General features: G+C 41.5%; 1 protein-coding gene across 4 annotated transcripts in view; it reads left to right on the forward strand.

Annotated features, from left to right (window-relative positions):
• PALM2AKAP2 (PALM2 and AKAP2 fusion) overlaps nucleotides 1-12,640 on the forward strand; it is a 275,215-nt gene that overhangs the window by 48,137 nt on the left and 214,438 nt on the right. For all 4 annotated transcript variants that reach the window (XM_068927120.1, XM_068927117.1, XM_068927118.1 and 1 more), the window contains exon 2: nucleotides 157-237. In XM_068927120.1, the coding sequence (XP_068783221.1) occupies nucleotides 157-237 (81 nt within the window). The remainder of the gene's footprint in view (nucleotides 1-156; nucleotides 238-12,640) is intronic.

Below are 12,640 nucleotides of genomic sequence, written 5' to 3' on the forward strand. Positions count from 1 at the left end.
CTTGCATGCCAGCAGACAGAGGAGCAGGTGAAATGGGACTGGTGACATCTGTACAGATTAAATTCTCTTAAGAATCTGCTACCCTTAAAGCCTCCATTTCTCTGATGAGATCTCTCTCTCTCTCTCTCTCTCTCTCTTTAAAATTATCTTTCCAAGGAGAAAAGAAAAAGGCAGACAGAAATAGAAGGCAAGAGACAACAGCTTGAGGACCAGATACTTCAGCTGCAGCATTTCAAGGTAAGGGACTGATGCCAGAAACGATGGATTGACTAAATCTGTTCATTATTAGACATGCAGATCACACGACTGAAAGCTGGGAAGAGCTTACTCCGACATGAAGCGGCTTTCACCGCCGGAGCCTATCTCTCCCAGCTAATCGTGTCCTGGCTGCTTTTCATTCTGCGTGTTTCCCCTGCCCAGGACCATGTTGTAGAAATGGCTTAGTAGCATCGAGTCGGCAGGGCGTGAGCGCAGGCAGCTCAGCAGCACTGTTATTATTAAACGCTGTTATTTATTATACATAACGATAAGACACCAATCGCTGCGGATTGGGTGTGCACTGCATGGCTTCAGCGAGCACTTTCTGCCTGCAGAGCTGCTTTAGATTGTGCTAGTGCCTGTCATTAGGTTTTGTGTCTCCGTATGTTGCAGAGAGGGATGTGTGTGTCTGTGTGTGTGTGTGTGTGTGTGTCTGTGCGTGCGTGTGTCCGTCTGCATGCGTGTGTAAGGCTTTAATTGTAGGATGAAGTTATTAAGCATACATTGCATAATAAAGTGGGCTCACGCACACATGCGGGGAGGGTGTGGATCCATCTGTGTGTGTCTATATATAGAGGCACCTTGATTTTTAACAGGGTGAGGAGCAGCCCCAGTCCCTCTTGGACTCCATTACAGCTGCTCCATTACAGCACCTTTTTGAAAACCATCCCGGTTATTTCTATCCTTTTATCCCTTCTGTTAGTAGTGGAGTTTGTCTTTATATTTGTTGGCAGCAAAGGGGTGAACAAAAATATACATGTGATCTTTTTGTAACCAGTGTGTATTTGTGGGTCAGATCTCGTCGTCAGTTTAATGGGGGGGCCTTAGGAATTCATTAATTTGGATCTCTGAGTATGATGATCAGGACAGGACAGTGGGTCCTTGCAGCAGGTGAGCCAGGTTGTGTTTTTAAGAACATCACATTTAGTTTGCTTGTACAATAGTACGTGTGTGTGCACGATGTACCTGAATGGGGAGGTGGTGGCACAGAGTATCTCTGCCCACACACAAGCTCCAACACCAGACTTCAAGCTCTGCTGCAGACAGGACCCTCTTCCTGTCTCCCCAAATGTCTGCCGTAATGATTTGTAAACTACACCTCATTTTCTGGTAAACATAATGCAATTAAGCCCAAGTAATTGATTGCAGCCTACACAAGTGCTCCATCAGCTTCACCACAAATCTGTGGGTATCACACTTTGCTTTCAGTGTTTTCAGTCAATAATATTATTACATTTCTGTGGGGCAACAGGAGTTGCCATTTCATTAAGGCTGCCATTAGCTACAGGCAAGGGAGAATTTCTTCTGACTATCGCAGGTTGATGCAGCAGGGCAGTAAGATGCTTCACCAGTGCCTTCATGATGTCTTTTTTTTTTTTTTTTTTTACTGCAAAGCTGGATACTTCCTTTATCATGTTAACTGTTTCGAAGCTAACTGTATTATGCTTTTTCATGAAGTTCTTTAAGGGAGCCTTTTGAGAAGCCAGTTCTAATAATTTTTTAATTCATTTAATTTATTTTGAAAGAAATCTAAATTACAGACAAAAAAATATGTAAAGAAAAGAATAAAGAAATACAAAGAAACATAATTTCCTAAATTGAATTTTATCATCATCCTCAGGGAAAAGTAAAACCCTTCAAGGAAATGTTCTCATGCTAGCCCTCAACTGGCATAAAGTGGTGCTGCTGACTTCAGCAGTGCTACACTGATTGCCACGAGCTGAGATTCTGCCTTGCTGCACAGGTTCTCTGAGTGACACACAGGAAAATGAAGTATTTCCCTTTATTGCTTAGCGCACAGACTGGAGCAAGAGCAATCATCATACAGCAAGTCAAGGGACAACCAGGGCACAGCAGATTGAAATGGCAGCTTTCTCCCTACGAGCATAGCCAGCCTTCAGGTCTGTCACCTTGGGCATGACAAAATGTGTAAGGATGTAGTAAGAGCCCCTCTGCCTCCCCATCCAATGGCATTGCTGGTCAGCAGAGGAAAGCGGTGTGCTGCTTTTGCTGGAGCAGTCGCAGCTGTGCCGCCAGTGACGGATGTGCTGGGAGCTGCCTGTGCCACCAAACAGCGGGCGACGCAGGGCCACGTCTCTGTCCGCTGGGACGCCTGGGCAAGGCATGCGGCAGGCACGTATCCGCAGCCACATCGTTCACCCCAGTTGCTGCCAGGCCCTTCCTAAACAGAGCGAGCCTAGCTACTCCCCACATTAAAAAAAAAAAAAAAAAGGAAAAGAAAAAGAAAAAAAGAGTCACCACCCGAAAGCATATCCCTTTCTCTGCAGAGACAGACAAAGCAAGCTGCATTTCGTGTTCATGCTTTGTTCCATGTGCGGGCTGCTTATTTGAAACTGTGGGATGCCGACCAAAACACTCTTTGGTCTGCCAAGCTCCTCTGTGCATTTAAAAAGCTGTGCATCCTCCTCCCTTCTCCCCGAGACTCTCCTTCACCACACCCAGACGGCTGTGAAAGCCGGTAGCTCTAAGCCTGCTGTGAATATGGCCTCCAGACTGAGCTCAGAAAGCCCAGAATAACTAAGTCCATCTTCCCCTGGAAAGGCTAAGTGGAACATGGTTCATTTCCTGAACTGTGGGAATTTCAACCAATTCTGTACAAGGTCAACAAAAAAAAATCAGATCAAAAAAACAAGCCTGTTTAGGAAGCCTGTGTGTTTCCTTAAAGTGCTGTGCAATTGTTAATGTCAGCATAGAGTATAAGGACTTTCTATCAGAGTTCATTAAAATCAACTGTGGAGAAATCTCTGAATATAATATCTGGGTTAATCCTATGTCTGCAGTATCTGGGTTAATCTTACAAGCGTAACAACTAAGATCAGCCAAAGGTGTTTAAACTTCAGTTGGCAGGGGTTAGTTCATATCTGTGAGATGCTAGAGTAATTTTATTTTAAAATTACACTTTTTAAAATAGCATGTTTGGTTACCCAATAGACGTTCTGATAACTACAGAGGTTTCGTTAATTTCACACAATTATATTCACATAGGAAAAATAACTACTAGAAATAATTTACTGCAAATATTTATGCTGGATTACCTGCAGTTCTCAAACTGCTGATGTCAAGTAGTCCCTGGCAAAATTTCTTACTCTACAACCAGTTAATTCAGTTTTCCCTTGCTATATACCTAGCCGAAAATAAGGGACCTGCTGTTGATGGCCTGTCATTTCAGTTAGAATATTTTATGAATACTGTGCCTAGCAAACACTAGAATTAGTGAATGTCAGCTTTGCACGTGGGTGCAACCCGTTTTGCAAAGACACCTGAGAATTAGGCCAATGGCTGAAGACACCAGGACTGAAATGCAGCTCAACTATTAATTGTTTGTGTGAGTTTCTGAACTGGCAGACTTTAAAGGCTTTTGCCTTTAAAGACCTAGGGTGGTACAGAGTGACTTTAAATGCTGACATCAAAAGCCTTATAGCTCCTTCCCTGAAAGTAGGAATTTTGATAGACCCAGGGTACGCATGTGTGATTTTAGGGTAGGATGTGTATTAATCTATGTTACAAGGAGATGCGTCATTGAAACAGCCTTTGGCAACTGCAAAAGTATAAAAGTGATTTGAATCCCTCTTTTTTGAGGCTGAAAATGCTATTTTGCTCTTTTTTGAGGCTGAAAATGCTATTTTGCTCTGAAAAGAGGCAATTTACAATATCTTCCCTTTCCTCTCACTTACTTAGTCTTTAATACCAAAACAATCCTTATTCTCTTACATAACTCAGGATGTGGAGTTTTTTGTTTTGTTTGGTTTTGTGTTAGTAGACAGACTTTCACCTTTAGGCTCCAGCAGTTCATTGAACATATAAGTGTACAAGCTGGGCAAGCTAGATCCTTGGGAACTGGAGATGTTTCCAGCTTCTTGCACTATAGTTTGCAATCAGAAAAGTGGGTAAAATTCACCCTGTGCCAGCACATCAGCTAAAGTATCTATCAACATGACGTAATTTCTTGAGTAAGAGGGGAATTGTTTTTGGTAGGTTAGTTGCATTGGAGGTATAACCTGCAAGCAATTAGTACTTTTAAGAACTTATTCTGCTAAGCAAAAGTAGGGTGAAAATATGGTAATAATATCAAATAAAATGTAGGGCAGAAGTGTTTCTCCTCGGATCTAACTCCATCTATAGTTAGTTGAATAGAATATCTGTAATTGTTTACTATAACTCTTGTTTGGTGATGGCTAGTAATAAAATAAACTGCACAAAACTCCTAATTCAATGAAAGATGACTTCTCTGCAGTTAAACTGTTACAATAAATCCATTTATTGTAGGCATTTTATTTCTGCAGTGATATAAATATTAGAGACCTACTTCTGTTAATATCTGTTCCTTAAAGACTACAGTACATGAACACTCAATCTATAACATTATACCTTTGCTTAGAAGGAAAGGAAACATTTTTGTGTTACAGGACATTGTTTTAACTGAAACTTTAGGACACTATTAGCTGTTAGGACATTGTTTTAGCTGATTTTTTACCTAAAAATGAATTTTAATTTTATTATTTGGAAGGAAATCATAAAAGAATTCTTGAAATTTTGATTATTCCATAATTATATTGCTATCTTCAATTTATTCTAGTCTTAAAATAATTGCTATGAGAGAATATATATGGGTATATATGCACAATATTAATATGGAGATAAATGTTGGAAATGAAGGAACCTTGTTATTCCTTTATGATGAACTCCTCTATGGTTTGCAAGTAAATTAACCCATAAACTAAATCTTAAATGTTTGATGATACAATGAATAATTTCCATTCTCTATGGAGTCAGTGCAATAGCTTCTCAACACTGATCTTGTTAAGAGTCAAGAAAGACTAAAGCACTCTTTCTGGTACATGATATCCATTATGATAGTCCCTGGCTATCTCACCATTTTTAATATGCTGGAGCCCATAACACCTCTGCAAGACTGAAAATTCCTGTCATCTCCATTCTTCATTTTCCAACTGTAGTTCTGCAGCACAGAAAGATTAAGCGCTAATTCGGAGAATTTAGGCACCATAAATGTCTAATGTCAGATACTGCGATTCAGAACCCAGGTCAGACTCTTGTGCACAAGCAGCAGAAAAGCCCAGTGCACAGAAGCCAGCAAGCCATGGAAACACTGAAAGTGGGGAGCACCTTCAATCCTGGGCATCTCTGCCGTCTAAAAATTTTGGTGGGGTGGCTTTCTCACTCAGGACCAACACCCAAGAAGCATTCTTTTTTTTCAGAAATGGAGCAGAGCTCAGTCCTTTAAAATCTAAAGCAGAAAGGGAAACAGCGGGAGCCATTTGCTAAGAGTTTCTACAGCAGCATTTCCGGAGTGTGGGGGACCTCTGCTCTGTCCTTTCTGTGCATGAGCAGCTTCGGGCATCTGGAGAGCACACCTCCCACTAGGTTATCAGCTGAGAACAGAGAAGCTCTTCTCCTCTCTGTTAATCTGTTTTATGACTCAGAAAAGAACTCAAAATTCATAGGGACAGAAAGTGAGAGCAAGAGTTAATACGACTGTAAACCAAGAAGTTAGGGCACTTACTACTTCTGAATTGTTCACAAGATATGAAACCTCAGGATTTTCTTGCACGGAAAAAAAGGTTTGGAAAAGAGGAATTTGAAAAATCCTTTTATGCTTTCTTTCCAAATAATCAGAAAGTATTTATCGGCAAATAAAATATGTTAGCCATAATGGAAGAGTGTATTCTAGAGTCACTGTAGCTGTTGTCTGCCACAAATAGATGAAAGCTTTAGTTCCTTAACTCACATTTCCTATCAGCTTGCATGTTAGTGTCTACACAGCTGAACATACTGTAGCTATTTTGGCATAATCCCTCTCCAAGAACACTTTTATTTAAGAAAAATGTATCGTTACGCGAAGTGTATTTCAGAAGTGGGGGAACAGTTATTCTAAGATGACCATGTAAACATTCACACACAGGCAGGACTTCTTGAAAGTCAACAAAATTGACACTCATATTTCCACTAGTAACAACTTCCTTAGCGCAGGTCACTGTCTGCCACTGCAGCAGTTTTCACTTTAGCCAGATTGTGTTAAAGTAGCTCAGGGATGTTTGCAGTTCTCCAAAACCACTTCACTGCAAGCTCCTCCTAATGGCCTGATATTTGCCTTACGATGAAGGCACATGACCCAAATTTAGCTTTTTAAAATGATGAGTGCAAGTATTCATAAGACTAGAAAGGAAAGGAGTTCCTGAACAAAAGGAACTTGCTTTTAGTCGCTTTTGACTGCTGTGTGTATGTGGGAAAGGGTGATACATATAAGCCTATGAAAGCTTTAAAGTAGAGAAGAGACTAATCTTTCAACAGATAATAGTAAACGCAAATGTTGCAGAACAGTAATGGTAATAGTTCATGAAGTTATTTGTTTGGGATGGTTGCTTACCTGTGTTTTAAATCTCAGATTGTGAACTATTCCAAAACTAGTTAGGTTCTTTTTTGCTCTTAAAACCATGCCTCACTTCCTTTGAAAACATGGAATGAGTTCTTAAAGGAAAAATGAATGCCTATCTCAATTTCTACCTCCAGGAGGTAAAAGCGTAATCAAACTCCTTTCATGTGTGTATATGTAGAAGAGGCCACTATTCAATTTTCAGTGCAACTACACGGAGTCAAGCATCAAGACACTTCCACTAGCTTGAAGCTGTTTCTCAGTCCAGCTAAGCTATTTCTCAGTCCAGCTCCAAAATTCCCTGGGAAACAGAGATGTTCTCACAGAGTCATAAAATAATTCATGTCAGAGAGGACCCTAGAGGCTACCTCGTGCCCTCCCTGCACTGAGCAGGGCCAGCGGGAGCAGGTTACGCGAGGCCATGTCCTATTGCTTTTCCCCTTTCCCCAAGGAAGGAGCTCCCATTGGCCTCTCTGGGCAACCTGCTCCGGGGTTGGGCCACTGTCCTGGGGACCCAACGCACCCCTTTGCAGAGTCATAGTGTCCCCTTTTGCACCCTGCATCCATGTCCTGCCCACAGGGAGAGCCCAGCCCCGTCACCTCTCTCCTCGCCCTCGCAGCCGCTGCTGGCAGCTGGTCATTACTAATTCTTCGCAGAGCGCTTAATCTCTCAACAAGTAAAACCTCAGATAGTTGGACAGAGCCATCGTTATCCTCCTGCCATGAAGAGGTCTGAGGCCTTAAATAGACTTCCCAAAGAGAGATACTGAAAAATAACTCCCAACTCTCCAGCTTACATTTCAGTGTAATTGTTTTTACCTGCTATTTTAAGCAGAGCTTTCTGATAACCCAGACACACTGAAAAATACATCTAGAACAGAACCTATACTTGAATTATCTTTCATCATATTGTCTTTTTTGTCTCAGGGCCATCCCAAACCGTTATATAAATATTGAAGACCCTTCCTTTGAATCAGGGCCGTTCCTATAATCCTTTCAGGTGTAACTAACCTATATAGGCCAGAACGCTGTGGATGACAATTGGCCTGAGCAAGAGAGACACAAACCTCACTTCTTTTCTCATGGAGTCTTGAGAACATCTCTTGCTGTGGTGGCTTCCCTTTCAGTAGTTTCAGCCGAAAAGCCTTGGGTGTTGTATCTTCTTCACTGTATTTGTGTGGAAACAACTGTCCACTTGGTTTACATAGTTAAACAAAATACGTAACCTGAGCAATTTAAAAGCAATGCACATAAATGTTTACACTGGTGATCACACTAATGGGTGGGAAGCTTACACTGAGAACGTAGAACAGCAGACTTTTTTTCCTGAGAGTGTTCCTGATTCGGCTTCTGTCTGTACAGCTGCAATTTCTGTTCCTGAGAGTTTTTAAACAGATATAATAAGAAATTTTCATGATGGAGCTACAGTAATCAACATATACATCCCTCAGGCAGCTACTACAGATGTGCCTTCCCCTGGTATCTGCAAATCAAGCTACACATAGATGACCAAGTATATGTTTGCAATAGTTCACATTGCACCTGGCACTCTCTCCTATTCACTTACTTTAGAAAAAAAGTATCATGCTCAAATCTAGTCCATTCCAAGCGAACACAAATCGTTCCAGCTATCTTGCCCTTTTTTCATCCATTTTTGTCTGTTTAAAATAAGTCTGTCTTCTCTATTGCTGTGCAGAACAGTTGCTTTGAAAAAGAGAAATAACTGAATAAACAGGGAGTCGAAGAGCTGTCAAATGAAGCAGCTATGACAAACTAACAAAGGGAAAAGATAATCTCTGTAATCTCTTTCAGCTGTAGTGATTCTAGGTGGTGTTTATAATAATAATGGTGGTCATTTATTTATTTTTATTTACTCGTCCCCCAACCCACTCCTGCTGCTCCTTGCAGATCTTTTCTCCAGATCGCTGTGCCTCCTGCCGAGACAGTCACCAAGAGTAAGGCCACACGCATCACACCAAAGTGACATACTGCATATCATGTTGTCATGCTGTGCGTTAACTGCCAATGTAAGCAGCCTTCTTAGCTTCCCCCTCTCTTGCAGTCCTCATCCCTGTGGCTTTTTGGCATTTTAGCAAATCTTTGTACCCCAGAGACTCAAGGGAAGGAGGCGGACGTGCTCCTTAGAGGGAAAAGGCAGGACGCTATTGCCTTTAGTCTTTGAGAAGTGCAGAAACAGCTAAGGCCGTGAGTCCTGTCGTGAAGGGACCAGGAAACTTTTGAGCAGCTTTAAAGCAAGAACTGAGGACTGGTTATCCTCTGCAGAGTAAATGAGCTTGTGGGTCAGCTGCAATAAGGGCTTTATCAAGAGAAAAAAGAAACAGTGGCCTGGACACAGTGGCCTGGACCTGTGTGGCTGAGAATAAACTTCTGAAGAGCACAAACCATCACTCCCTGATTCCTGGTTAGGAAAAGTTATCAATTGCAATGAACTGATCCTAATATGCTTGAAAACAGTTAGTTAATGTGTTTCTATTTAATGAATAGACAGTAACAGGCTTCTGGAAACCATTTCTGACTCCTGGTCTAAATTAAAAAATATATGCTTCTCAAAAGTATTTTTTAAGAAATCACTTCCTTAAAATATTTCAAAGAATGATTTTGTTTATTAAAATCATGAAACTCTGCAGTACAACACTTAATCTGCTTTATAAACATGCTAGCTGGTCTTGGGCTAGCTAAATTCCACTAGCTAACGAATATATTTTTTGAACTATACCTATGCTAGCTATGACATTATGATTGAAGTCAAGACTGCACTCAGCCTGACAGGTTTTTCAGCATGACTTAATTTCCTAATCTGGGCAGTGCTTCAGTCGTGTCTGTGTATCATGCAGACATGCTCTTTAGGCCAAAACAAGTGTCATAGATGGGAAATTCAATAGAAACTTTTGACACAAAACAAGTTGTTGTGTCCAAGATCACACCAGCAGGCTGGAAATTTTTGCTTGTTCTCTTCCAGGGTCAGTCACACTACGCACATCATCATACAGCCCTTGACAAAACATGGGAAATTTCTCCTGTGTTCACACCTCTTCTTCCTCATTACAAGCAGGTTCTCTAGCACTGAAGCCCCACACGCGACCAACTGAGCATCAGGCTGGGAAACCAGTCGCATTGTTTAGTTCACCTTCCAGGAAACAAAAAACTAAAATACCCTCCAGGACTGTATTATGAGGAGCTGCTTACGTGTAGACGGACCTGCCTGTCATACTATTTTATGCCTACAGCCCCTCTCAGCATTTGCAGATTTTTTCGGGAATAGTTGAGGGCATCTGTCTAAAATATTGGTTCACATATAGCCATGCAAAGAGTCATTTTTCTCCTTTCTGGAAGGAAAGGCAAGGCCTGCTGGCAGAGGAACAAATCTTCTTGTAATCTCAGTACAAGTCCCAGGAACCTCTCTGCTAACATTGGCTCTGCACACCAGTATGCCAGATCCAGACCTGCTGGGTAAACTGCACTAGCTGGGGCAAGGCCAGCTGGACAGCAGTGGAAACCATGTAAAAATATGGCATGCAAGAGATACGTTATTTAGGGCAGCCACTGGAGCTGGGTAGAAAGGAAAAGGGAGGAATCCCAGAAGACTTTTAGCTGTGTTCATTCTTGCAGTTGTGTTACTTGCCAGCTCAGCTTTATCAATCCAGGCAGATGCCTGGGAGTGCATACAGGCAGAACAGACTCTGCTGCTCAAGAGCAGGTTTCCGCATTTCAGCTGATTAACTGGCTGACAAAGCTGCAATCCCTTTCTGTGTCAGAGAGTCCAGGTAGCTGCTGAACAGCAAAACCATGTTCGTTGCTGCCTCCAGAGCTCCAGAGCTGGCTGGAAAGTTTGGCCTTTTTGTGCTGAGGAAAATTCCTGAAATGCAAAGAGCAAATCTGAAATGCACCTCAGTATGCTATTGTCCCAGTGGGCAGTGTTTGGGTGTGTCACTCTCCACAGTACTGTACGAAGCAAGAGCTGTATTGCACTTACATCTTCTTAGTACGTTGTGGACTGGTTCTACACAGATTTGAAGATGCAAGGAACCATCCCCCACATCCGTATTTTGTCTGGCAAGACACACTGAATGCATGTAGGGAGAGGATCACTTCACTTTCAGTGCTGAACTGTTAAATGCCCAATGATCTTCATGTCTCAAAACATATTCCCTGTAGGCAAGGACTGAAGTAAAATCACCTTTGATGTAACACCACTGATTTCAGTAGAGTTGTGCCAGGGATAATTATAGCCCGCTTTGCACAGCATAGAAGACCATCAGTGCCCTGTATAGTTCCAAGTTACAGTTCTGAAGAGCACTCACGTTTTACTGGAGGAGGTTACCTTTGGTCACCTTTTGACCTTTATTTCTCCCCCAGATTATTAGCTTCCCTGAAAATATGCTCAGCAGCCAGAGTTAAACTCAGCTTTAGCAAGCACTGCTCTCAAGGAGAGATGGTTCTGATTGCTCCTGTAACCACTTGTAAATACAAAAAACAAAACCCCTGGAAGAAACTATCTTAAAAGGTAGCAGCTCTGCACTGGCTTTTATGCTATCATAAAGAGTCAAATGGCAAATATGAGCCTGAGGTTAAGACACTGCCCTCATGTGGGACTGGAATTGTGTTATTCTTTATGAACAGCATTTATGGAATGAGGTCCTAAATCAGCAAGACTGCTGGGGAGAATTAATCACTTTTTGTAAGCATGGAATCTAGTGATGATTTTTAGGATCCCCTTAGAGGGTATAGTAGTATATGAAAATGGTGCTAAAAAATCTACTATCATGATAAAATATCCCTCAGTACTTAAACATTTGATATAAGAGTAGAACCAAATGCAATGCTGAAATGCATTATATGTATGTGTGTGTGTGTGTGTGTATATATAGATTTAACGCTATTGTAAGCATTTGAGAGGCTATGCATTATCACCTTGCTAGCACAAAACGTAAAAAACTCAAAGCCTTGAGGCTTTACTGTTCTGATATATGAAACTGGAATAAATAGCACGTAAGGGAGCTATGCACCACATTTATGGCAGTCACTGTGTCTACTGCATTCAGACATTTGGTATGACTTTTTTCCACTGTCTCCAACATCTATTCACTTACTCCTGTCCTCATCGTGATCTGTTCAGAGAATCATGACCTTTTATTTCCTCTTCGCATTGTGAAGAGTAGTCAGCCTATTTTCCTAAGCTGGAACTCAAGGTTGTCTGAAATCTTGCATGTGTGCATAGAAACCATCTCACCTGAAGAACAGTGGTGACCTAGATCATTGCAAGCCCCTTTCCACGTAAGTCGCAGAGATCCTCTTTAATGACATGATCTAATTCCTGCCGAAGGACTTACTGCTGAAGAAGCGGTGCCCCCACACTAAATGCAGGAATACTTGTCCCAAACTATACATAGCGTGGCTGTAGTTACACTGGTAGAGCAAATTCCATTTCTACTATTAGAATAAAGTACACAAATACCTATATTTATACATTAGCATATACGGCCACTCTAATCATACATAATCCTCAGCCTAATCCTACAGAACAATGCGCATAAAGAAGCTTGAAGATGCAATAAATAGAGAGTTAAGGCCTGTAGAAGATAATATAGGAGAAGCAGTGCTGAAATGATGGTCTGTGACCACTTAATTACAGACTGTTAAATAAAGCACAACAAGGGCTAAGTAGGAGTAATTCACACAACTATTTTTGGGCCCCATTCTAGTGTTAGTTATACTCTATTTAGCAGAACTGAGAAACGCCTCTTATTTTTCTGGATTGAGATTTTGCAAGATTTTTTCAGGAAGCCTAACCCAAATTTCATCACTTTAGAGCAAAGATGACTATGAACCACCTTTTATTTTGAAATCACTTCTGGTTCTGATGTGCACCTGGCCAGACAGCCTCAATGCTGACTACCTTACTGGGCTGTCCAGCATCCCAGAGCTGTACCTAGGTGTCCAGTGTAGCTT

The sequence above is a fragment of the Struthio camelus genome, chromosome Z, assembly GCF_040807025.1.
Source record: "Struthio camelus isolate bStrCam1 chromosome Z, bStrCam1.hap1, whole genome shotgun sequence".
NCBI classification, from domain to species: Eukaryota; Metazoa; Chordata; class Aves; order Struthioniformes; family Struthionidae; genus Struthio; species Struthio camelus.